The 26,527-nt window shown below is 51.9% G+C and overlaps 1 protein-coding gene across 9 annotated transcripts in view; it reads left to right on the top strand.

The window, feature by feature from the left end:
• NF2 (NF2, moesin-ezrin-radixin like (MERLIN) tumor suppressor) overlaps positions 1–26,527 on the top strand; it is a 90,025-nt gene that overhangs the window by 34,258 nt on the left and 29,240 nt on the right. For 8 of the 9 annotated variants that reach the window (XM_053279971.1, XM_053279972.1, XM_053279969.1 and 5 more), the window contains 9 exons: positions 2,188–2,256; positions 3,970–4,052; positions 5,345–5,420; positions 6,299–6,433; positions 8,231–8,305; positions 9,849–9,962; positions 15,834–15,956; positions 16,849–17,066; positions 21,786–21,891. In XM_053279971.1, coding sequence (XP_053135946.1) covers positions 2,188–2,256; positions 3,970–4,052; positions 5,345–5,420; positions 6,299–6,433; positions 8,231–8,305; positions 9,849–9,962; positions 15,834–15,956; positions 16,849–17,066; positions 21,786–21,891 — 999 coding nt within the window. Of the gene's footprint in view, positions 1–2,187; positions 2,257–3,969; positions 4,053–5,344; positions 5,421–6,298; positions 6,434–8,230; positions 8,306–9,848; positions 9,963–15,833; positions 15,957–16,848; positions 17,067–21,785; positions 21,892–23,459; positions 26,159–26,527 lie in introns of those variants that run through there. The other variant, XM_053279973.1, reaches the window with a different exon arrangement.

Here is a 26,527-nt window from a genome sequence, read left to right as displayed (position 1 = left end):
TGATCCCTCCACATCAGTACTGTCTACACTGACTGGCAGCGGCTCTCCAAGGTTTTAGGCAGTCGTCCCTCCCAGCCCTCCTGGAGATGCTGCCACCAGGGAGCTTCTGCATGCAAGCGGGCAGATGCTCTTCCACTGAGCGATGGCCCCATTGCCTAAGGGGGAGACCTTACAGCTCCCACACGGAGTCTCCCATCCAAAAGTAAGCCAGGACAGATCCTGCTTCGCAAAGTGGGCAATTCATGCTGGCGACCTCAAGGCCAGCTGTACCGCATTGTCAGTGCCGGAGGGGGGTCATGGATGGCTGTACCCGAGTCTGGACTTGGAAGGTTTCCAGCAGAGGGTGCTTTGAACTTGACCCTGGAGCCTGAAACACGAGAGGCAGAAGGCATCGTGGTGTAGTGGTTAGAGTGCTGGACTAGGACCGGGGAGACCCGAGTTCAAATCCCCATTCAGCCATGAAACTAGCTGGGTGACTCTGGGCCAGCCACGTCTCTCTCAGCCTCACCTACTTCGCAGGGTTGTTGTGAAAAAGAAACTCAAGTATGTAGTACTCAAGTATGTAGTACTCAAGTATGGGCTCCTTGGAGGAAGAGCAGGATATAAATGTAAAAATAATAATAATAATAATTCTCCTTTTGACCGGGCAGAGGAAGAGGGTTGGGCTCCTAGCATCTGTACGAGATTTGGCAACCCAGAAACAGGGGGTTAAAAAGAGCCGGTCTGTTGCTATGCACCTTTGCTCACTTCTGCACCGGCCCAGGGCGCTGGGGTGAGGCTGGCCATCCCAACAAACCTGACTCGTGGTTGCCAGAACCTAAGGGGTCTATTCGTGGGTCAAACGGGTCATCACCCAAAATTTGGCTCTAAAAAAGCCAATCTGGCAACCGACCAGTTCGAGCCCCAGATAGTCAACATTTTAACGAGGCGCTTTAGCCAAGAAGTGACGGGCAGGGTCAGCCACGGCTCCTTTCCCGGTGCTGTGATGGGATCCCTGCAGGGCAAAACCTTCAGGGACTTTCACGTGGTGGGTGCAGCAGGAGCAGGCCTGACCTAGCCGACCTCTGCTCTGCAATGAATCGGTCTCCCGAGCTCGTCATCCAGCATTGCCTGCTGAGCTCCCCATCGCAGAGTCACTCTCCACAATCCATGCGGACTCTCTGGCTTCTCCACTGCGTGGGGTTTGTGGCTGAAGCCCTGTGGACTTGTCCAGAGCCACAGTTGCAGAACCTGGAGGAGCTGGGATCTCTGGTCAACCCCTCTGCTTCATCAGAATCCAATATACACCCCCCCCACTCACTCACTCCCTCTCAAAATGAGGTTTAGTCCACAGAGGATAAACCTGCAGTTCTGCTGGCTGTATTTACTAAAAATACAAACGGTGCACAGGTCTCAAGATGCAAACCTTGTGGAAATCAATGCTGATTCCCTTTGTTTGGTCTGGGTGGGGTTTTCCGTGGCTAGCGAAGCCGAGGAGGAGTAGCCCGCTCTCAATCCCTTGCCCCGGCCCCTGGTGGGTATTTTCTGGATCTTCCCCCAGCACTCTTCCATGAGTCCCAGTTGAGTTAGCAAGTTTCTCTTTGGGATGCTGTAAATGTAAGTTGCCATGAGTATGATGTATGTTATGGGTGGTTTCATTTTTATCTTATTCCCAACGTATTTTGGGTGAAGTGGTTTGACTGCATTTTAAAACGTCATTTCAGCGCTGCCCCTGCAGAAAGCCGCTTGTGGCTGAAAAGCGTTGGGCTCCGATAAATGCTTCATAGCACCTTGAGATTTTGCCTCTTGTTTTGCCTTATGTTGGGCAGGCCTGCTTTAACAACAACAACATAGAGAATGAGTGAATGAATGAATGAATGAATGAATGAATGAATGAATGAAGTCTGTCCCTGTCCCCAAAGGGCTCACAATCTAAAAAGAAACATATGATAGACACCAGCAACAGTCACTGGAGGGCTGCTGTGCTGGGGATGGGTAGGGCCAGTTGCTCTCCCCCTGCGAAATGAAGAGAATCACCCTGTTAAAAAGGTGCCTCTGTGCCACTTAGAAGGGGTTTGAGGCGGATGCTGCCGTGGGGTTGGGCTGTGCTCCCTTCCAACTGTCTGCGATTCCCCCGGGGAGCGCCTTGTTCGATGTCTCGTGTGGGGATTCTTGTCCTAACTCTCTGGCGTGGCTGTGTCTTTGCAGTATGGCGATTACGACCCCGGCGTTCACAAGCGCGGCTTCTTGGCCCAAGAGGAACTGCTTCCAAAGCGGGTAAAGATCGCGCTGGCTCAATGGGTTGCGTTTGCGCTTGGCTGTCCTGGGCGGTCAGAGGAGGAGTTGCACGGAGGGTGCCCACGATGCAAGATCACGGGATGGGAATGGGCTCTTTCCCAAAAGGGCTTTCCAGAGGAGTCTCCAGTTTTGTGACTATAATGGCCATGTTTAGTCTAATCTAGGGGTTCTGAAACTTGGGTCCCCAGAGGTTGTTGGATTACAACTCACATCGTCCTCTGCCGCTGTGGCTGAAGATGATGGGAGTTGTAGTCCAACAACATCTGGGGACCCGAGTTTCAGAACCCCTGGGCTGCTTCACAGAAACACAAGTAAACAGACACTGTAATGTCTCTGCTTTAGTGTGTTTACTCTTGTGATACAGTTTTTCATGGTTTCTGAAGGAGCAGAAGAAACCCAAGGCTCTTGTCTGACTGGGCAGAGAACGTAACTGTACATAATTTGATTAACATAATAATATGGCTTCTCTTGCTACTTTTTCTGATGCAAAGATTCATTGCTGCGTGAGGGAAGGTCTCTAAAACACCACGCCTGACTGCCCCTGCAAGTGTTTTAGCACTTCAGCTCCGTGGTGAAATGTCTGCTTTGCCTGCAGAAAGCCCCAAGTTCCATCCCTGGCAGCATCTCCAGGTAGGGCTGGGAAAGGCTCCTGCCTGTCACCTTGGAGAGCGGCTGCCAGTCAGTGTAGACCATACTGAGCTTGATGGATCAAGGGTCTGACTCAGTATACAGCAGCAGCAGCAGCAGCAGCAGCAGCAACAAATATGTATATACCGCTGTTTAACAAAGCATCCAAAGCGGTTTACATAGAAAAATAATAAATCTATCTATCTATGACTGATTGATTGATTGATTTAAATAAGATGGCTCCCTGTCCCCAAAGGGCTCACCATCTAAAAAAGAAACATAAGACAGACCCCTGCCACAGCCACCGGAGGGATGCTGTGCTGGGGTTGGAGAGGGCCAGCTGCTCTCCCCCTGCTCAAGGAAGAGAATTGCCACGCTCAAAAGGTGCCTCTTTGCCTGATCATTCATTCATTCATTTTTGGATTTGACTTGATTTATATACCGCCCTTCCAAAAATGGCTCAGGGCGGTTTACAACAAGCCGCAGGGGTTCGTTAGCAGGGGTTCCTCTGCAACGGTGGCTGCAGGAGAGGCCGGTCTGGGTGCCGAGGGGGCGGGGGGTGGGCAGGCAAGTGGCCCCTTCAAGCACAGATGAATCGGTGCTCACCTCCGCTCCCGCTGCGGCTGCAAACTCCTCCACTCACCTGGCCACCGGTGAGGGGTGGGCTCTGCGGAAGCCTGGGGAGTGGGGGAGCCGATCCGCAGCTGCAGGGTGTGCCTAGCAGCGTGCAGCTGCTCCGAGGAGGAGCTTTCAGCCGCAGCCGGAGCGGAGATCAGCACCTATTCCTTTGTGCTTAAAGATGCCTCCTGCCGCCGCCTCCCCGCTTCCCACCGGTCGCTCCTGGGTGGCGGAAAGAGAGCTCTGCTGCTTTGACTCCAGTCTTAAACACGCACCGTAGGCTCCACTGCAGACGGCGGAGCTTGTTTCTGAGTCAACCTGCCTCCCGTTGGAGCTGGGATTTCAAACATGGCCTCACTCTGGCCACTAGACCCACACTAGTCCTTGTTGAGACAAGCCCGGGCTGAAGGGAGCGAAGCTAAGCGGCCCCGTTGTCTCTCCTCCCAGGTAATAAACTTGTACCAGATGACCCCAGAAATGTGGGAAGAAAGGATCACTGCTTGGTACGGCCAGCACCGGGGCAGAGCCAGGTGAGTCCCTGAGCCGAGACGCCGTTTCGGAGGGGGGCATCGGGGGCTTGCAGCGGAGGGCCCTCCTCAGGGTGAAGGTAAAGTGTGCCGTCAACTTGTGACAACCACAGAGCCCTGTGGTTGTTTTTGGTAGAATACAGGAAGGGTTTCCCATTGCCCTCCTCCCTTGCAAAGTATGAGATGATGCCTTTCAGCATCTTTCTGTATCACTGCTGCCCAATATGGGTGTTTCCCATAGTCTGGGAAACCGACCAGCAGGGATTCGAACTGGCAAACCTTCGGCTTGCTAGTCAAGTCACTTCCCGTTGTGCCATTAGGTGCATCTATACCAGGGCTGCTCAACTTAGGCCCCCCCAGCTGTTTTTGGACTACAGTTCCCATAATCCGCAGCCACAGTAGCCAATAGCCAGGGATTATGGGAATTGTAGGCCAACATCTGCAGGAGGGCCGAAGTTGAGCAGGCCTGATCTATACCATCTATTGGTGCAATACCATCTATTGGGATCATCTAAACATCACGATGAGTGCTCAGCACGATGCTTAGCTTCCCTGTAGAGATGGGACATAGGCGGTAGCATTGTTGCACCTGCAAATTTCCGAGTTCTATCGCCCCGTCTTTAACCCCAGTTCTCAAACCATGGGTGTGAAACTGCAGTCATTTTTGCACATTCATACAGTTTTCCTTTCCGTTCCTCGGACAACACTGACGAAATCTTACAGTAGTTTTCCTGTTTTTAAAACGTTAAAAGCTTTGAAAACGCCCTTGCATATTTGCCCGCTGCAGGCCTAGTGGTCAGGACAGTAAAAGCATGCTGAGATGCTGAAAGCCGGCAGTCTTTCAATGCTGTCGCCTCTTGGCCATCTCTGGGTGTGTAGACCCTGTCCAAAAAATCACCCTGGGCATTCGTCCCTCAGATGGTGCCAGCCACATCAGCTGGCTCGTGTGCTGCTTTGCACTCTGGACTAATCCCTTGCGGATCTGACATGGAGGGTTCTCAGGACGGAACGCTCCTTTCAGGGCTGTTGATGGGGAGCAATCAACGTGCGTTGGGCCCCCTTTCCGTGGCTGTGCATCCATTTAAATGGCCATTAAGCTGCAGTAAACCTGCAGGCTGGAATCTGCGCGGGTAGCTCTGTGTGTTGACCTGGCTTGCCAGTAAAGGCCTGATGCTTCGAGGTATTCTTGCCTCTGGTATGTTGTGGGCCGCTGAAGCTGAGGGAGCCCCTCCTCACGCTGTCTTGCACCCGCCGCCTTCGCCTCCTGAACTTCCCACCCCCTCTTTATGGCACAGGGACGAAGCCGAAATGGAGTACCTGAAGATCGCCCAGGACCTGGAGATGTACGGCGTGAACTACTTCAGCATCCGGGTAAGGTCCCAGCTCTGCTTTGCTCTCACAGAGAGAGAGAGAGAGAGAGGAGGGGAGCAGGGCGGTGGGTGGTGCTGCAGGCCGGTGGCTAGAACTTGTCTCCGTATTGCAGAGGAGAGTCTTCTGTGCAGAACGTTTGCTGGGCTGGCAGCTTTCCTGTTGTCGTTTCACCTGCAAGCAGGAAGGGCTGTGGAGAGGTCGCCTGAGGGGGGCGGATGCATCAGAGCCACTGCAGGTCTCTGCCTCAGAGGGGCTGGAGACATCCCTTCTCTCTCTCTCTCTCAAACACACACACACACACACACTCTCTCTCTCTCTCTCTCTCTCTCACACTCACACTGTCTCTCTTTCACACAAACACTCTCTCTCTCACACTCACACAAACACTCTCACACTCACACTCTCTCTCCCCCCCTCTCTCACACACACACTCTCTCTCTCTCTCTCACACACACACACACACACACACACTCTCTCACACACACAAACACTCTCTATCACACACTCACACAAACACACACTCTCTCTCTCTCTCTCACACACACACACACACACACACACTCTCTCACACACACAAACACTCTCTATCACACACTCACACAAACACACACTCTCTTTCTCTCTCTCTCTCACACACACACACAAACACTCTCTCTCTCTTTCACACACACACACACACACACACACACACACACACACCCTCCTGCTCTGAACAGGTTGATGCCTCCATTGGGCTAAATTTGGACAGAGCTGGGTGGGATCTGTGTTTCAGATCTGGTCAGTGCCAAGTGGAAGTGGAAATGGCAGTGCTCTCTCTCTCTCTCTCTCTCTCTCTCTCTCTCTCTCTCTCTCCACCCCGCTTGTCTTTCCCCGTTTAGAATAAGAAGGGGTCGGAGCTCTTGCTGGGGGTTGATGCCCTGGGCCTCCACATATACAACCCGGAAAACCGGCTGACCCCCAAAACCTCCTTTCCCTGGAACGAGATACGGAACGTCTCCTACAGCGACAAAGAGGTAGGCGTGCCCATGACGGAGGAGGGCGTCTCTCTCACCCGCTGCTTGGCCAAATCTCCGTCAGGCTCTAGAGACGAGCCTTTAACTCTGGGGCTTGTCTAGATTGGGTAGGAGCAAGAACCGAAGCTCTCAGCCCTGGCGCTATTTCTTACTGGTCTGCTTACAGGCGTACGAAAGCAGCAACCTTGGGGTTTGCACTTGGCTTCTTAAGACGGCTTGGAAGTTGAGCCGCCGAGAGGCCTGCCTTCCCACGTCTCTGCTGTGGCCTTTTAATTGCCTTCCTGTGCCTATGTGTGAGGAGGGACTTTGGGATCGGATTCACTCAGCAGCACTGCAGAGGGTTCCTGGACTTCCGGAGCTCTGCAGTTGTGAAAAACCACCAGCGCAGAAGGGCTGCGTTTGAATACGAATAGCGACCCCCCCTCTCCCTCCTCACCCCCCTGTCCTGGAAAACAGTGGCCGCGATTTCCTTTCTCGGGGACAGATGCATAGAGCTAAAAAATTAGCGACGGTTCTTCAGGATTAGGGCGAGGACTGATCGCGTTTAAGCATTATCTGGCAAGGGCAAAAAGCTTAAAATGTTCCACTTCAGCTACTTTTATTGCTGAAGCCTTAAGCAATTAGCTCAAATGCGCTCTCTCTCTCTTTTTTTAAAAAAAGAAGCCTATCTGGAGGAATAATCCGTGCATCACTTAAACAAATTCTTGCCAGGCCCCTGGCTGCCCATACACCACTCTTCTCCGCTTCAGCATTCGGGCGGCATTCCTCGAGGAACTGGGGGTCCGCAACCTTCTCTGTTAGCCCTGGAACAGAACTGACTGTAATAGACCTGCCCCTCCAGGGAAGGAGCTGTCATCTTCTATCATGTCAATAATCCTGGTAATAAGACAGCCCCAAGGAAGATCTGACACGATAGCGAGCCGGCTTAATCGTGGCGCGGGACGGATGCCGCAGAGGGGTTTGAATCGGCTGGGTCAAGGATCAAGTGTTGGCCTGGAACCAGGAGGGCCTGCCCTTGCGCTCTGGCTGGCAGCCCGTGTGGGGAGCTGGAATCCAGGACAGGCTGCCACTCGTGTGCTGGAGGTGGCCAGCTCCCCTGACAAAGCAAAGCCAACGTCCTTTGCTAAGATCAGCCAGGCAGGGCCTCTCTTCAAGCGTTGACAAATAGCTTTTATTCCATGTCCTCTCTGGGCAAAGGGTGGCTGACGCTTGCTGTCTCTGTCTGTTCCTGGAGGGAGGAGGAGGGGGCGACATGGATATCCCAGCTGGCCGCCTCAAGGGATAACTTTTTCTGTCGCAGCAGATTGCTTCTGTACATTTTGTTCCTACCCTCCCATAACGATCGTTAAAGGAACGTGAGTAGCTGCTGTAGGCTGAGTCAGGCGGTCGGTCCATCTAGCTCAGTGGTGTCTACACTGGCTGGCAGCAGCTTCTCCAAGGTTTCAGGCAGGCCTCTTTCACAGTCCTGTCTGGAGATGCTGCCAGGGAACATAGATAGGAAGCTGCCATATACTGAGTCAGACCCTTGGTCCGTCTAGCTCAGGATTGTCTACCCAGACTGGCAGCGGCTTCTCCACTTTCTGAACTTCAGGACCAGTTCTCCCTTGATTGATTCTGCTCTGGCAGGCAGCTGGAAAAGAAACCCCAGCTGTGTTCATCTAACACACTGTTGGCCCAGCTGAACCATTTCAGAGTGTGTTTGGTTCTGAACCATTTCTCCATTTCAGATTTCCTCTTCGGGGGGTGGGGGACTGAAATTCAGTCCTAGGCGTTTGACCACTGCTGTCTCCCTTACAGTTCACGATAAAGCCGTTGGACAAAAAGGCATCTGTCTTCAAATTCAACTCCTCAAAGCTGAGTGTGAATAAGCTGGTAAGTCTGCACAGAGGCGCAAGGAACATGGGGACACAGGAAGCGGCCATAGACTGAGTCTGGCCCTTGGTCCATCCAGCTCAGAAGTGTCTACCCAGACTGGCAGCGGCTTCTCCAGGGTTGCAGGCAGGAGTCTCTCTCCCAGCCCTCTCTTGGAGATGCTGCCAGGGAGGGAACTTGGGACCTTCTGCATGGAGGTGCTCTTCGCAGAGCAGCCCCACTCTCCCAAGGGGAAGATCTTGCAGTGTTCACATGTAGTCTCCCACTCAAATGCAAACCAGGGCAGACCCTGCTTAGCAAAGGGGACCGTGCACGCTTGCTGCCACAAGACCAGCTCTCCTCCCATGTTGTGTTGGGGCTGTCTCTGCTGAGCAGGGAAGCATGGTTGCAAGGTAGTAATTCCCAGGGGGCCCTACACTGAGCCTTCGCTAAATTGGCAAAGGGGACAGTTCTTGCTACCACGAGACCAGCTCTCCGAGAGAGACGGGGGTCGGGGTGTGTGTTATCGATCCGCCCTACCAGCAAAAGTCCCTCTTCTGCACACCTTGAGTCGTGCCGGCAACAGGTTTAAGCCTGTGGCAGCCCCTGAACCGCTCCCCGCCTGCCTCCTCGGGCCCCTGATTGCCGAGGGAGCGTCTCCGTGAGCCAAATCCCCCCGTCCAGCAGGCAGCCACGTCCCGATTCTGCCTCTCCAGCGGCCCTTGAGAATCCCGCGAGAAATCCTGGGCTTGATTGTCAGAAGAGGTTCTTCGAAAGGCCCCTGAGTCGGTGAAAAGGACTGTGGGGACAGCAGGAAGGGGTGATTTTGCAGCCTGGAGGGGGATGTAGAAGAGCATCTGCTGTTTATGCAGAAGGTCCCACATTCACTCCCTGGCAGCTGCTCCGTCTAGGGCTGGGAGAGACTCCCGCCTGCCACCTCAGAGAGCTAGTGTCAGTCCGTGTAGAGCAGGCCTGCTCAACTTAGCCCCCCCCCCCGCCCCCCGCAGCTGTTTTTGGACTACAACACCCATACTCCCCAGCCACCGTGGCCAGTAGGGATTATGGGAGTTGTGGGCCAACATCTGCGGGGGGGCTGAAGTTGAGCAACCCGGGTGTAGGCAATCCTGGGCTGGATGGACCGAGGGTCTGCCTTGGTCGGAGGCCGCTTCCTCTGCCTCTTGCCTGTGGGGCAGCCCCCACAGGCCCCCCACAAAGCCAGCTTCCTGCTCCACCCTGTCTGTCACCGGTGAAGGAGGAGGGAGAGAGGGCTGGGCAGGGTGGACCCACAGACCTGTCCGATCTGTGTCCGGTGTCTGCCATGAGCGCAGCTCCTTGTGGCCGTGCTCGCCTCGGCCCCACACCTCTGCTGGGCAGAGCGTGACCCAGGCTTCCTTCTGAAGCCGCCCGTGCCATTTCTGGGACGGCATCTTGAAGGCCCTCTGCACAGTGAGCCCGCGTGCCGTTTTGCGCTGACAGCAGGCCAGCAGGCCGGCCGGCCGGCCGGCGTGGGGTCTGTTTCGCGGACTCTGTTTCACTCCCTCTCTTCCTGTCTTGGCTGGAGCAGATCCTGCAGCTGTGCATTGGGAACCACGACTTGTTCATGCGGAGGAGGAAAGCCGACTCGCTCGAAGTCCAGCAGATGAAAGCACAAGCCCGGGAGGAGAAAGCCAGGAAACAGGTGAGAGGGGACTTCTGGGCGGCCGTCTCCTGGCCCTGGTGACCCAGGATCCCCCAGAAGGAAACAGCCACCCTGTTACAACACATGTCCACCTTTTGATTAATGCTAGCATGCCGGGGAGGCAGTAAAGCATCCTAGATACACTTTGCAGATCTCCAGAAGCTCAGAAATACACTGGTAAGCGTTGGCAGTCACCTAACTAGATAGACAAACGGGATTGTGAACAGCTAAGGAGAAATTTATCTCTATTTTCAGACACTGGTGACATTTATTTGGGATAGGGAACTTGCAAGCTGCCGTCTACTGAATCAGACCCTTGAGCCATCTAGCTCAGTATTGTCTACACGCATTGCAGGCAGGAGTCTCTCTCAGCCGTACCTTGGAGATGCTGCCGGGGCGGGAACTTGGAACCTTCTGCATGTAAGCAGGCAGGTGGTCTTCCCCGAGCGGCCCCATCTCTAAGGGGAATCTCTTGCAGTGCTCATGCCTGTAGTCTCCCATTCAAATGCAAAGCAGGATGGACCTTGCTTAGCAAAAGGGACAATTCATGCTTGCTACCTCTTCTCTCATGTGGAGGAGAGTGGATGGTTGACATCTACCCATGAATGCTAACACAGACCAGATTTTGGACATTTGTTGTAACAGGCATGTGAACTTTTCAAGAGCTGCTATTCTCTAGCATGGTGGGTGAGTGACTGATTACTGTGTTGACTTTTATTTTCCTAAAAAGCAGACCTATGTCAGATGTGTCCTGGCCCTGACCAAACAGTTTTGCATCTGTTTGAGACCTAGAATACTTCTCTCTCCCACCCCGCATTATTGTGTAGATATTTTCTCTCCTGGATTCGCTTTTATAACTGCTGAATTGGGTTTAATCTGCGTGCTGTAATACATTTGGATTTTCCACTAGCAGATCACCATATTCAAGAAGTGTTGCTTTTGATCCGACACTGCGGTGACTTTTGCCTCTTTTCTCCTCGCCCTTGTGAAATGGATGGGGGGGTTCTTGAAGGTGCTCATACTTCAAACTGAGTTAAAGACATACGTGCAAATACCAGGCGTCACGATGATATCTCAGTGCTCAAGACCAATGCCACGTTGCAAGGCGATATTGCCATTCCTTTGACCCCGTGAAGGAAGGTGCAACAGCCAACAACCTGGAAGGCTGTAAGAGGGGTTTGGATAAGTTCCTGGAGGAGAGGTCTATCAGTGGCTACTAGTCGGAGGGCTATAGGCCACCTCCAGCCTCCAAGGCAGCAGGATGCCTCGGAGTACCAGTTGTAGGGGAGCAGCAGCAGCAGGAGAGAGGGCTTGCCCTCAACCTCTGCCTGTAGGCATCTGGTGGGGCACTGTGTGAAACAGGATGCTGGACTAGATGGGCCTCTTTGGGCCTGATCCAGCAGGGCAGTTCTTAGGTTCTTTTGTCCCAGGTTCACTTCCTGGCAGCATCTCTGGGTAGGGCTGAGAGAGAGAGACTCCTGTGAGACTCCAAGAGCCGCTGCCAGTCAGTGTAGGCAATACTGAGCTAGATGGCCCAGTGGTCTGACTCAGTAGAAGGCAGCTTCCTCTGTTGCTAAAGGGGCTAACAGACCAACAAGTTAGAGCAAAGGCCATATGACTCTCTGTGGGCTACAACCCTGGACATCGCCTGTCTAGTATTTGTGCTTCTAAATGGTCCGTTGCTTCTTCTTTTGCTGTTTCTTGGTCGTTTGGCAGGATGTTTTCCTTGCCCTCCAAGCCCTTTCCCCCCTGCTAAGAATGCAATCTGGCAAAGAAGCAGTGTGTGTGTGTGTGTGTGTGTGTATGAGCCTTCATAGGAGCATGCCCACATCTGTGATCTTCTTCCTGGACCATGGGGTTAGCACATTTGCTAGATCCCAGGGCCATTGGCTGCAGCGAGGCCCGGGCCGGGAAGTGGGAGGGGGGCCGTGCCGGCGTGTCCTAATTAGATGGTGATGGAATGCACGCCGGCATGCTGCTGCCTGCATGCTAATATGGGGCCCAGCCTCCTTTATCCGCTGCGGGTCAGCCCAGCCGGCAGACACAGCACACCGCAGGCAGCCGCGTGAAGCCAAGGAGCACATATCAGCAAATTGGATTGTATGAATCATTGTTTTCTGCTTGTAGACCTTTTCTACTTGCTGAAACCCACACAGCTAATCTGCTCGGTGCTGCGGGGAATATAGATTGCCCCTCCCGGGTGAGCTGAGAGATAGCGCCAGCAGCAGCTCAGCCCACTGCTGCTGTGCCCAGAGAAGCTCGGCGTAGAGGAGCCTCGGGTGGAAGGACTGTGCTGGGATTTGCCGGAGATGCTTCGGGCTCAGGGCCGTCAGTGCCCGCAGCGGTCTCTCTGGGTTTGCCGAGCAGAAGACCTGTGCCAGGCTCAGCCTGAGCCGTGAAGACCAAGTGGGTCCCAAGGAGTGTGCAGGCTGCAGCCTGAACCCTGGGGAAGACAAGAAGGAGCAATCTGTGGAACAGAGGAGGCTGCTTCCTACCGTGTCAGACAATTGGCCCAGCTGACTGAATAGTGTCGACCCTGACTGGCAGCGGCTTCTCCCAAGTTTGCAGGCAGGAGTCCTTCTCAGCCCTACCTGGAGATGCTGCCAGGGAGGGAACTTGGGACTTCCTGCATGCAAAGCAGATGCTCTAGGGAATGGACTAAAGTGAATGATGGGGAAAGCCCATTGGAAGCCTTGGTTCCTTCCCAATGACCATGCGATGCATTGGATTTCTGAATGGCCAAACGCCATAGCCCCTCGGGGAAAGGAGCGTGGGAAGCTGCCATATACTGAGTCAGACCCTTGGTCCATCTAGCTCAGCACTGTCTGCACAGACTGGCAGCCGCTTCTCCAAGGTTACAAGCCGGCTGCCCTCTCTGCAAATGCGGTGAGGGGTGGAACTTGTCAGGTTCCATCCACCAGCCAGCCTGCAGGGGCTCTTCCCAGAGCGGCCCCCTCCCCTAAGGGGAAGATCTTATAATGCACACACCTGGAGTCTCCCTTTCAAGGGCAAACCAGGCTGGACCCTGCTTAGCAAAGAGGATGACTAGGGGTCTCTGGCTGTGGCGCTAAGGCCAGTGAAGACCAGTGAAAGGGTTGCTCTGAATCCCATTTTGACCAGCAGTGGGTTCAATGAGGAAGGGATCGCTGCTTAGAAAGTGACCGGTGCTTTGAGGAAGAGAGAGCTGGTACCTGCTGGAGTGAGGGGCAGCCAGGATCAGACCCCTTCCGAATGAACTGAGCGGGCCCTGCAGACTGAGCAAAGAGGCACCTTTTCTAATGTTGATTCTCTTTGGTTTACCCGGGCCCCTTATCCAGTCCCAGCATGGCGTCCTCCCTGATAGCTGCCTTGTGTTTCTTTTTAGATTCTCAGCCCTTTGGGGACAGGGGACCATCCTATTTATTTATTTCCCCTCTAAACCACTTTAAGAACTTTGTGGGAAAGCGGTATATAAGCTGGTGCTGTGGTAGCAAGCATGATGTTTCCACTTTGCTAAGCAGGGTCTGCTTTGGTTTGCATTTGAATGGGAGGCTACATGTGTGAACACTGGAAGATATTCCCCTCAGGGGATGGGGCATTTCTGGGAAGAGCATCTGCATGCCGAAAGTTCCAAGTTCCCTCCCTGGCAGCATCTCCAAGATAGGGGTGGGAGAGATTCCTGCCTGCAACCTTGGAGAAGCCACTGCCAGTCTGGGTAGACAATCCTGAGCGAGATGGACCAAGGGTCTGACTCAGTATATGGCAGCTTCCGATGTTCCTGTTTGTAGTTGAAGAATTCTTGGACAGTAGGGAAGGCAACAGCTATTCAATGGGATGATTTCAGCCTCCCATGTAGTTGCTCGTCCTCAGTATCATCAGCGGTTGCAAGCTTGGAATAAGGAATCGATTGTCCTGCTGGAATAGCCACAGTTCTGCCATAAATCTCCTTCTAGTCCAGGTCTTTATGGAAGGTGCAGATCCACGCCTCAACTGTGCCAGTGCAGAACTGGGCATCCTAAGACGCTCAGCTTTTGTTTTTTAAAAACCGTTTCTAGCCTCTTATGGTTGAGAGAACATTGAGAGCGTGCGGCTGCTGCGTGGGAACTGGAGGCTGCCGGCTGGAGCCACGGGCAAGGATGGGGTAGAAAATATGTAGTTCGGTTCCTATTTATTCCGACCCTATTTCCTGTTGCAAAGCAAAATGTTGTCACCACCGAAAAAGCATCATGCAAACTGCCAGGAGCAGCAGTGAAATGAAAGCTGAGTAAATCCGAACACTAAAGCAGCCAGTCGTGTCCCCAAGAGCAGCAGCAGATGTTCAAACTCCAAATCTGAAATCTTGCTGGCATGAAAGAGTAGATCAAAATCCAGGTAGCAAGAGCTTCCAGCCAGGGTAAGGGAGCTGGGTGTGCTCCTGATGGGAGGGCGTGCAAAGATCAAGCGAGGAGGAGGAGGGGTGAGTGACCGCCTGCGTGGGAGGCAGAAGCCGGTCCGGTGGTAGCAAGCATGCATGGTCCCCTTTGCTAGGCAGGGTCCACTCTGGTTTGCATTTGGATGGGAGATCACATGTGTGAGTGCTGTAAGATCTTCCCCTTAGGAGATGGGGCCATTGCTCAGTGGAAGAGCACCAGCCTGCTTGCATGCAGAAGTTTCCAAGTTCCCTCCCTGGCAGCATCTCCAAGAGAGGGCTGAGAGAGATTCCTGCCTGCAGCCTTTGAAAAGCGGTTGCCAGTCTGTGAAGACAATCCTGAGCTAGATGGACCAATGGTCAGACTCGGTATACAGCAGCTTGCTATGTCCACCCTTGATATAATGCCAGGGATGGAGTCAGGGTCGGACAGTCAGCGCCTGACTCCCATGCAATCACTCTTCCTTCCTCCCACTTTGCAAATACCTGGCTGCTGCCCAGGAGCATGCACATTTCTCTTACTCTGACAGGATGCTCCCTTCTAAAATCATGCTCCTGATTTTGACTGTCAAAAGCAGCCTCGTCTTTATAATTTTGCCCCCAAACGCAAAGAAATGGGGCTAGCTGGCTCTCCGTGGCGAAGGTGTTAATTTCCGCGCCTGCACACAAAAGGTCCTGACTCGTATGCTCACCACCCCTCTGAGGCCCTGCATGGAGCGGATTGCAACTGATTCTGGACTTGAGTGCCCTGGGCCAAGGGGGCGGGGATGATTGGAGTTGTAGTCCAGCAATATCTGGGGAGCCAAAGTTGGGAATCACTGAGCTAGGGGGGAAGCGACAGAACTCTAGTGAAGACAATGAAGAGCTTGGAATGTGAAGTTTGGCTGCTGAGTGAAGCCTCTGAAATCATCGGAACATCGGAAGCTGCCATATACTGAGTCAGGCCATTGGTCTATCTAGCTCAGTATTGTCTTCACAGGCTGGCAGCGGCTTCTCCAAGTTTGCAGGCAGGAATCTCTCTCAGCCTGACCTTGGAGATGTTGCCGGGGAGGGAACGTGGAACCTTCTGCTCTTCCCAGAGCAGTTCCATCCCGTGAGGGGAATCTCTTCCAGTACTCACACATCAAGTGTCCCATTCATATGCAACCAGGCTGGACCCTGCTTAGCTAAAGGGACAAGTCATGCTTGCTACCGCCAGACCAGCTCTCCTCTCCTCGGAAGGTGCTCCAGTTAGGCTTCTGTGGGCACCCTCATGGTGGCCATTCACAAGGCTTCTGTGGGCTGCCTGGCAGAATCTCTATGTCTCTACCCCAATAAGCAGCACATTTTCATAAACCTGGATTGTGGAAACAGAGTCACTTGTGCCAAGCAGATCTGTGAACTGGGTCACCGAGTCCCACTCTCTGAAATGGGTCTCTTTTCAGTGTGCCCGAGCCCACAGGTTGAATCTTCATCGCTGTGCTTTCCCTCCTGCTTCCCTGCAGATGGAGCGCCAGCGCTTAGCCCGGGAGAAGCAAATGAGAGAAGAGGCTGAGCGGAACAGGGATGAGCTGGAGAGGAGGCTCCTGCAACTGAAAGAGGAGGCGACGATGGCGAACGAAGCCCTGGTAGGTCTCTCTGGGGGCTGGTTTGGTGGACCTCGTGGCCTAGTCCTCCTAATGGGTGGGGGCCCAAAGTTCTGTGGTAGAGCATCGGCTTTGCAGGCAGAAGGTCCCAGGTTCCATCCCTGGCGGCATCTGCAGATACGGTGGGGAAAGACGCCTGCCTAGGACTTTGGAGAGCTACTCCCAGTCAGTGTCGACAATCCTGAGCTAGATGGACCGTCTGAGAGCTGAGCCAGAGGCTGCCCAGTTAGAGTTAGTTTAGAAAAAAGACAACTGCGGGGAGACGTGATAGAGGTCTGTGAAATCATGCATGGTGTGGAGAAAGTGGAGAGAGAGAAATTCTTCTCCCTCTCCCATAACACTCGAACCAGGGGTCATCCCATGAAATTGATTGCTGGGAAATTTAGGACCAGCAAACGGAAGTACTTTTTCACACAATGCATCATCAACTGATGGATTTCTCTGCCATGAGATGTGGTGACAGCCAACAACCTGGATGGCTTTAAGAGGGGTTTGGATGACTTCCTGGAGGAGAGGTCTATCAACGGCTACTAGTTGGAGGGCTGTGGGCCACCTCCAGCCTCCAAGGCAGGATGCCTCTGTGTCCCAGTTGCAGGGGAGTAACAGCAGTAGAGAGGGCATGCCCTCATCTCCTGCCTGTGGCTTCCAGTGGCATCTGGTGGGCCACTATGCAAAACAGGATGCTGGACTAGATGGGCTTCCTTGGGCCTGATCCAGCAGGGTTGTTCTTATGTTTTTATGTTCTTATGCTTTGGAAGGGGAGGTCTCTCTTGACCCCCAAGCCCGTGACTCCTTGGCCCAGTGATGGGTGCTGTGGTGTCAGGCGTACTGTGTGTGATACCCACCCACCCCCCCTCCGTCTTTTTCTCCCCAGATGAGGTCTGAAGAGACGGCCGACCTGCTGGCAGAGAAAGCTCAGATCACGGAAGAGGAAGCGAAGCTCCTGGCTCAGAAAGCTGCCGAAGCCGAGCAGGAGATGCAGCGGATCAAGGCCACGGCCATCCGGACGGAGGAAGAGAAACGGCTGATGGAGCAAAAGGTGCTGGAGGCAGAGATGCTGGCGTTAAAGATGGCGGAAGAATCCGAGCGAAGGTAAGATGGGCACATTTGCCTGCTGGCCTGCTTTTACACTCTCAGGTGCTTCTTCAGTAACAGAAGCCTCCGTCGAACGTACGCTGCCCTTCCTATGTTCAGAGCACAGGAGGCTGCCTTTGATTCAGGATAAGGCAGCTTCCTATAGCACTGAGCTAGGTGGATCATTGATCCATCTTGCTCAGTACTGCCTACTCTTACTGACAGCGGCTTCCCAGAGTATCAGGCAGAGAGAGATCTTTTCCAACCTCTCTCCCAGAGATGTTGGGGACTGAATCTTCTGTCTGCAAAACACATGCTCTGTCTCTGAGCTGTGGCCATGACTGCTTTGCTCTGCACACGTCACTGCCTGTCTTTAGTGCAGATGGAGTGCAGTCCAGTCTCTGCGTTGTCAGTGGGTTTGCTTCTGAGTAAACATGCATACCTTAAGTGGCGCAACGGGGAAATGCTTGACTAACAAGCTAGAGGTTGCCAGTTTGAATCCCTTCTGGTACTATATTGGGCAGGAGCAGTGATATAGAAAGATGCTGAAGGGCATCATCTCGTACTGTGCGGGAGGAGGCAATGGTCAACCCGTCCTACCAAAAGAAAACCACAGGGCTCTGTGGGTGCCAGGAGTCGACACCGACTCGATGGCACACTTTACCTTTACCTTTAAATATGCATAGGATTGTTTTGCGAATCAGGTTAAATTGTGCTGGTGCAAAATAGATTTCAAGTTACACCGGCAACTACTGGGACGGAGAAACACGAAAGTTCTTTCTTTGTAAATGTAAAAGTCAGCAGTAATTTGGAACCATCGCTGATGCAAATCAAACACACAGGTTTCTTTTAATGTAGAGAGAAAGGAGTAAATGAAAATGTGGTCATCCTCACAGCAGCCACTTTGTAAACTGCTTTGGCAACTTTTGTTCAAAGCAAAAATGTAATAGTAACAGCCGGGCTGAAGACAAATTAATGTTGAAAAGGTTTGTGTTTGTATTGTTCAGACAGAAACATATGTTGAAGAGTGTACTTTGAGTTTCCATTAAACACACACACACACACACACCATCATAAGAAAATATGGTTTTAAAATACTGACTGGCCTTCCTTACAAAGTTGCGATAACAATGGTTATGAGCACGTGTGTGGAGTGCTTTCTGCACTCTCACTCACGGGTTCCCGGCTGCTGTTGGACTACAACACTCACAATCCCAAGCCACAAAAGCCACTGTGGCTGGAGATGATGGGAGTGGTAGTCCAATAGTACCGGGGACTCAAGGTTGGGAACCCCGACTCTAAAGTGGCCTGCAAGGGTACTGTGGGTGGTCCTTGCGGGGGGGGGGAGACATCATTATCATCATCGTCGTCATCATCTAATCCTGTGTACCTCTTATGTACTGCTAGCTTTGAGTACCCGGTGTTGCTTGGGCTTGTGATGCAAGTTTCTCTTTGTTATTGCATCCATAGGTTTTGTGGCTATACCTGTTTTATATCTGCCTGTCTGTGCAGGGTGGTTGTCGGGGTTCCTGGGTACCCTACGTTACTCATAAGGTCCTAGGCAGTCACTGTGCCGTGTTTGGTGCTGATAGTTCAAAGGGTGTGAACAGAAAGACAGACATAGGGACGCATAGGGGACAGACAGACAAACAAACATTCAATTGTATATATTGTATATACTATAAATATACAATAATATACAAGTTTTGTCTCTCCTCTCCTACGAAAATTTCCTGGAAATACGGCTGAGTGCTATCTAAAATTTTTGCTTTCAAATCCTGATGTTGAGGTTAATACCCAAAATGGAGAGGTTTTGCTATATAATTTGTAAAATTTGCTCAGAATCTTTGCAATGTTGATATGTTTTATATATGTTTTGGTCTATGACCGCATAAATTCTAAATTCTACAGTGATATACAGTGCTACATTATTATTCGCTGTCTAAATTGCTTCGCAAGCATTCTTGTGTAAAATAGCATAATAAATCATTAGAAATAGCTGCATTTTTAATACCCCTTGATATATGTGTGACTCCCATTAGCCATAGGCTATGTTGAAACTGGCTGGCTTGCGCAGTGGTCTGCAAAAGCTTTCGATGACGATGTGGCGGTCCATATAAAGGAAAAGCTTGGGGACCTCTAAAGCATTGTGCAAATTAATATAACAGAAGCAAGAGTCTTGTGGCACCTTAGAAGACTTGATTCCAGCAGGTGCTTCTCTGGAGTAAAGCTGGCTTCCTGGTGATGCCTCTGAGGACGCTTGGCCATGTTAGCTTACGCTCAGATAAACATGCCTGTCTTTGGGGTGCCCCCCAACTCTCTGCTGCTTTTGCCACAGCTGCAGGGGAGAATTGGCGCCAACCCCTTGTTTGGCAGAGCATCCCAGCCGGATGAGAACGCAGCTCACAGAGGAGACCTTGAGGCAATGGCTTAAGGTCTGGATAGCAAGTAAAGGTTGATTTGCAAAAGTGACAGACTTGGATAGAAAGCCTGCCCCCTGTGCTAGCTACCTCGTGGCCGGATGGGAAGGAACCGGGAGAAGAAGGAGGAACAGACAGAAGAAGGAAGGGTCCTAGGAGTCTCAGTCTACCAGGCAGAAGAGGCCTGGAGCAGAAAGATAGAAATCAGAGAGGGGGCACTCCTATACGGTCGCCTCTAGCTCTGCTTCTAATGGGAATGGTTGGTGCTGAGATCCGATGCCTATGGAGTCAGATCTCCAACAGCAACTGGCTGCCACTGCTCTGGAAGGCGTTCAACAGGGGTGAAGTGGGGGGGGGCATCTCTGTGCTGATTGGGCCCCTTTTCTCCTGGGCTTGACCTGCCCCTGCCCCGCCCCACACCGGCTCAGCGTCCCACTGCAAAGCCGTGTCTTCCAGACCAGCCTTGAAGGCCCAAGAGCCGGCCGATACTTCTCAAGCGACACATGCTCGGTCCTCTGAAGCTTTGGATGCCATTAATTAAGTTCTTTGCCTCTAGATACTAAACGGAATCCATTACTCCCCCCCTCCCCTGGCTCCAGTCCCTCTCGCTCCCGATCTCCCTCGCCCCTTCTGATTAACCCCGAGGCTCCTGTGGGATGCCAGGGCCGCTGCGTTTCCGGTCCTCAGGGCATCTGAGGACTGCGGCTGCCAGGGGCCCTTGTCATAAATGGCATTCATTAGTGGGGAAATTAACAATAGTGCTAATTTCAGTCTAGGTTCCCCCCCTCTCTCGAAAGCCTCCTTCCCTTCTGCCTTCACTTGCCTGGTAACAGTCTCCTCCTTCATTATTTCTGTGCCTTATTTGCCAAACCCCTCATTCATTATGCCAGATTTTGCTTGGGGGAGATGGCTTACTTCTATTTCTCTCCTCTCACCCTCCACCACTGTCTTTCCACGTCCCCCCGAAGGCCGCCACTTTCTACGCAGGATTCTGCACGAGGAGCTGTCAAGTGTGAGGGGTCCGCCGTAGTTCTCGAACCCTCAAGCACCCTGATTAAGGACAGTTTGTACTTTTCTCTAATGGCTAAAATGAACTCCCTTTAAGAGCAACAGATGAGCATTTAGAAGATGGGCATCTCTGCTCCCTGCGCCAAGGAATTCTGCCCCACGGGCTGGTCATTCACTGGTCCTCCACGACAGGCTGGTTATTCGACTCCACAAATGCGTGGTTTCAGGTTTCAGCTGAGCCTCTGGCACTTCTCAGCTATGGTGACTGGTGGGCATGAAACTCAAAGTTCCCCCAGGGCACCAAAAACAGTGGTAGACGCATGCAAAATAACCAGGACAGTCCATCTTATAACAATCAATCAATCATCTTTATTTCGGTCACAAACCAGCACAGGGGTGTAGCTATAATTGAGTGAAAGGGTTCAAAGAACCCGGGGGGGCCCCCAGCTCCACCCCTCCCTATTTTCTTCATTATTTCCCTTGCTCTGAGGGGCCGGCAGAGAGAGGGGTGAACACAGCCCCCCGCCCCCCAGCTATGCCCCTGGACCAGCGTAAGAGCAATAAGAACATAAAATATAACAGGTGACAGATCGTAGAGATGCGTGACTCAGTACAAGCATATGCTTGAAAATAGAATAGAATGAAATAAAGTGGTTATTATGGAATTATCGTAACTATAAAAGTCTGTAAACATCAAAAGTAGAAATAAAAATTAGAGTGAAACTATGACTGTCTAGTGCAAAAAAGCAAGATGGCAGACTAATTGACCCTTAATGACTGAGATCTTAAGGCTGTAGTGAACCATAGTTAATAATGGGTAAGGGGTACAAATGTTTAAAACAATATTCAGTTGCATTGCAGACCCAGCAACACTGACCTGAAGTAAGTCCCAGCGGGCTCTGTGGGACATCTGCAACATGAAAGTGTAAACTGGCAAAAACCCCAACTTCCTATATCCGCTGATGTGGTCTGAGCTAGTCCTGATGGCCATAGGCCACCTCCAGCCTCAGAGGCAAGACGCCTCTGAGTCCCAGTTGCAGGGGAGCAACAGCAGGAGAGGGGGCAGGCCTTCGTCTCCTGCCTGTGGGCTTCTCAGAGGCATCTGGTAGACCAGTGCAGGAATCAGGATGCTGGACTAGATAGGACGTGGGCCTGATCCAGCAGGGCTCTTCTTATGTTCTTCCGTGAGGTTCTTTCCTGATGTTTGGAGGAGGGAGAGATGCAGATGTCCTTGAATTGTGGACAGGGCACTGGGTTTGTCTCGTTGTTGCTGAGCTCCGTCCTTGATTGATCTTTCCATGCTGCACAGGGCGAAAGAGGCTGATCAGCTCAAGCAGGACCTGCAGGAAGCTCGCGACTCGGAGCGGAGGGCAAAGCAGAAGCTCTTGGAAATCACCAGCAAGTCGTCTTATACGGTAAGAAAGCTCTGTAGAATCTGCCCGTCAGCCTTGTGAGCGGGATTCCCGGAGGTTGATGACTACTGCTCCCATCTTCCCTAGCTGCAGTGGCCTTTGGCTGTGGATTATGGGGGTTGTAGTCCCCAACGCCTGGCTATCCCTGTTACAGGGGACGCTGCTTGTGACTCTACCTTGCTTACCTTTTGCCCATCTGCCTCCTCAAAGGCCCCGAACTCTGCAGTCCCGAGAACGGAATACGGCATCTGGAAATTATGTAAATTCAGCAGAGCTGTGTCCACTGTCCAGCATGCCTGACCCCATTTTCACAGTTGGGAGGCTTTTTAGAGGCTGGGAGAAATGCACCTGCAAAGCTCGGGAGACAGCGAGTGGGGTACAGGGAGTATCTGAAAGCTGTGCTGAGTTAAGTCCTCCCAAACTATACTCCGTAGTCTAAGCTTTTAACAGAAACTGCCTGCAATCCTCCCACCTCGGTTTTCTGTAATCCTAAGGACTAGAAGCTTGAGGTTTTTTTCCAGAAAGAAAGCTTTGATTCTCAGGGGTAGTGCTTCAGCTTCTGAATTCCATGTTAGAGGTTGTGCTAAATTCCATGGTTCACACCTGCCATGTGAATTTCCATCATCTTCAAAAAAGGGCTGTGAAAACCTTCCTTTAACCACTACGGGGGGAAAAACTTGACAAGAGAAATGCCAGTGCTTCTTCCTCATTTTGAGGTTCTTATACATCTGCCCTGCTGTGTGCTCGGTGAGCGTAATCAGCCTGTTTTGACTCAGTGGAATTTTAGACATTCTGTTCCTGGAGTTGGAGCAGGTGCTGACTCCTTAAATCTTTGTCGTCTTCTCGGTGGCAGGAAGACAAGGCCTCCAATTAAACTGAAAGGCGACAGACTTTGAAGAGGAGCAAAATCTGGTGCACTGTATCAGACCTCTCTCCCTGCAGTCGTCATTTTTCTAAACTCAAAAGCCCCAGGTGTTGTAGCCTTGCCTCATGAGGAAGGTGCTCTAGGCCCCTGGTCATCTTGGTTGCCCTCTTCTGCACCAAATTCTAAAACATACAACTGTAAAACTATAATCTAAAAGCCTGACTAAACAGGCACGTTTATGTTTCATGCCTGCCACAGTCAGAGACCCTGGAGGGACTGTCTCCCAGCCTCTCTCCTGCTGCGGCACAGGTTCGCTTGATCAGAGCTTGGGGAAGCGTCTCTTTCTTCAGCTCTTTGCCAGGGAGAGGAGGCTGTGTGAGCTGGTTGGTGCTGTCACAAATAAACCCTCTAAGCAGGTTCCGGCCATCGCCAAGCCTGGGACCCATCACCATCTGTCTTCGGCGTGAGTGTTTAAGCAAGCAGAACAAAGGTGGCTGGAACTTAATGGCTTTCCCTCCGGATTCTCCCCGGCTCTCTGCAGCCTTTCCGAAGCTCTTAAGAGGGCTGACTGCGGCAGCGAAATGAGCTTGGCGTTTCTAGCCAGAGGGCCTCTTGGGCTGAGCACTAGTTGCTCCTACGCTCGGTCTGTGGAACAAACAGGCCGAGCGTTTCTTCTCCGTTGTGCTAACTGCCGCCTTCTCCACAGGACTGGTGCTGCTGGTGGGGTGCATAGCCCAGTGGAAGACACCTGCCTGCTTGCATGCAGAAGGTCCCAGGTTCACTCCCTGGCAGCATCTCCAGGCCGGGCTGGGGAAAGACTCCTGCCTGGAACCGCAGAGAGCTGCTGCCACTTAATGTTGACAATACTGAGTTTGGTGGACGAAGGGCCTGACTCAGTAGAAAGCAGCTTCCTGTGTTCCAGCTTCCTTGGGGCTCTCACATGGATCCTGCTGCCACTTCATACATATGAAAAGCTCCAGTCTGTCATGATAAAGGGCAAGAAGATGGGCAAGTGTCTGAGGAAAGATGGCCCCGGGCTGGTCACTAAAGACTGCTTCGTAGTGATGATAACCTAGAATGATAACCCCTAGCACAGGGGTACCAAAGTAGCTTTCCAGGCATGGTTCACATGGAGCTCATCACAGCAGTCACCAAGAAATACTACACCGAGAGAGCGAGAGAGAGCTGAGTGGCCATTGTTCATTTCTCGTTTGTGTACACCATCTCACAAACAGACCAAACTGCAACTCAAGGAAGGGAGGCAGGCACCCAAGTTCTGCCTTTGACAATGTGAGACCCAGCAAAACCAGATAGTTAATAATATTGCAGTGATAGCACAGCATGTTATACTCAGTGCTGAGAAAAGAAAACCACAAAACCACACCTTCCTTGTTTGTTTCCTTCCTCCCTCCTCTCCTGATGAATCCTCTTCAATGGCACACTAATGGCTCTCTCTGCCTCCCCTCCCCAGGGCCTTTGAAAACATTTTGAATTAACTCCTTTTTTTGTTCCCCCTTCCCTCCTCCCTCCACCCAGCCAATGGGGGCACAGTTGCCCACGAGAACACTTGATTTGTATGATAACAAGTCAACCAAGTAGCAAGGAGATCACAAGCCAATCAGAAGCCGGTGCCAGAAAACCCATCAGCAAGGGGGGAAAGCCCGCCACAATGGTGCTTGAATCAATTTGAGCTCGAATCAATTAAAATTCAAATCAGGCCCTTTATCTGAAGGGCGGTTCAGTTCAAGTTCAAATCACTCAGATCAGCCTGATTTGAGCTCGAGTCTATTTGACCTGCATCAGTTTGCACATCTCTAGTACCCTGGCATAATCCATACGCATTACCTCCATAATCCGTATAGCAAGCCTATAGGATAGCTCACATTTCTGCATCGTGCGAGCTAGTGTGATAGAGCAGTTCAGGATGAGCTGAGAATTAGGAAGTCCCTGGATCGGATCTGGCATGAAGGCACAAGGGACCCATAGCTGCCTCTCTTCTTCAGACCCACCTTTGCATTCGAGGTGCAGTAATTCTCAACTGTCTTACAGGGGGATCGCCAGAAGTATGGCGGTCATTTATGTTCAGTGCGTCAAGCATCTGAACAGCATTCTGTAAATGTGGAAAATGACCTTGCCTTGGGTGGGGGCCGAGGGAGTTGTTTGTGCAAGGCGATGCCATGCTTTTGTGGCAGAGGTGAACTTTGAAGCAAAGGCCTGTTGTGTCTGGGCACTGCAGGTGCGTTATGAGGCTGTTGCATACAAGCAGAAAGTCGAGAGCCAGGGAAATCCGTCCAACAGGGGCGAGCCAAGCCAGAGGCAAACAAGCCGGAGGTCAGGAGCCAGGAAATCTCAAGAGCAGGCAACTAGGGACAACAGTTTTCTGGGACGGCTGCCAGGTGCACATATTATTCCAAACTTGAAGGTCCTGCACTGGCTGTCAGTCTGTCCCCAGGTACAATTCAAGGTGCTGGTTATTACCTTTAAAGCCCCGAATAAATAAATAAATAAAGGTCTTGTGGTCACAAGCATGACTTGTCCCCTTAGCTAAGCAGGGTCCGCCCTGGTTGCATTTGAATGGGAGACTAGATGTGTGAGCACTGGAAGAGATTCCCCTTAGGAGATGGAGCCGCTCTGGGAAGAGTAAGAAGGTTCCTGTTTCCCTCCCTGGCAGCGTTTCCAAGATAGAGCTGCGAGAGATTCCTTAGAGAGATTCCATTTAAGTGTCTGCCTGTATCCACCCCCAGCACAGTACTTCCAGTGACTGTTGCTGGTGTCTATGTTTCTGTTTAGATTGTGAGCCCTTTGGGGACAGGGAACCATCTTATCTATCTATCTATCTATCTATCTATCTATCTATCTATCTATCTATCTTTGTAAACTGCTTTGGAAACTTTTGTTGAAAAGTGGTATATAAATATTTGTTGTTGTTGTAGTATTGGGAAGTGTTTAATCTAAAATTTGCTCAGAGTTGGCTTTGAAGCTCTGGGGCTGTCTCCCTGTGAAGATCGACCTCTGACCCATCTCTGTTAAATTTCTGACCACTGTCCTGATCTGTGTCTGCACTTCTAAAGTTTTAATGTAGACGGACACTTCAGAGGATTGGTCTCCAGACATCAGATGTGCTGCTGCATACCTTAGCCGTTGGTTGACTGTTTATGCATTTTAGGTCTAGTTCTCATGGAGGGGGTAAACCTCTGCCTGGATTGTACCACTTCAGAGTGCAGGAGGGGGACACCCATGATTCAGTGTCCCTCAACCAAAAAAGAAAGGAGAAGAAAATTCCCTGTGCGAAGTAAACACGCCTGTCAGGGAGAAAGCCAGTGGAAGGACACTTCTCCTTGACATACTAGTTTTCTATGAGCAGGAAACTCTCTCCCCCCTGCTGCCCCCCCCCCCGCCGAAAGAGCATTCAGCCATGTGGGTCCCCCACCCCCTGCAGTCTGAAGTGGAGCGGCCCAGACACAGACCGCCCCCCCCCCCATGAGAAGCCGGCTTGGCTGGCTGGTCATCTTCTGCAGGCAGCCTTAAGTTGTCTTAAAGATAAGGTGGGATAAACATATTTAAGATTTCGGTCAATAAAACCCGTGCCAAACTTCCAGCATGAAAGGCAGTTGGAGATATAATGAACGGGAAAGGGCTGCATTCATCTGGAAGCTCTGGGGAACGGCTTTGTGGTTTTTATTTTTGGCTTTGGCTGGCGCGGAATGAGAGGCAAGGACGTCGCCAGGTAGCCGTCCGTGCCAGGGCTGGAGTAAATGCTGCCGGCACCTGCCA

This window comes from Hemicordylus capensis, chromosome 15 (assembly GCF_027244095.1).
Source record: "Hemicordylus capensis ecotype Gifberg chromosome 15, rHemCap1.1.pri, whole genome shotgun sequence".
Taxonomy (NCBI): Eukaryota; Metazoa; Chordata; class Lepidosauria; order Squamata; family Cordylidae; genus Hemicordylus; species Hemicordylus capensis.
This window is presented reverse-complemented; position numbering and strand designations above follow the sequence as displayed.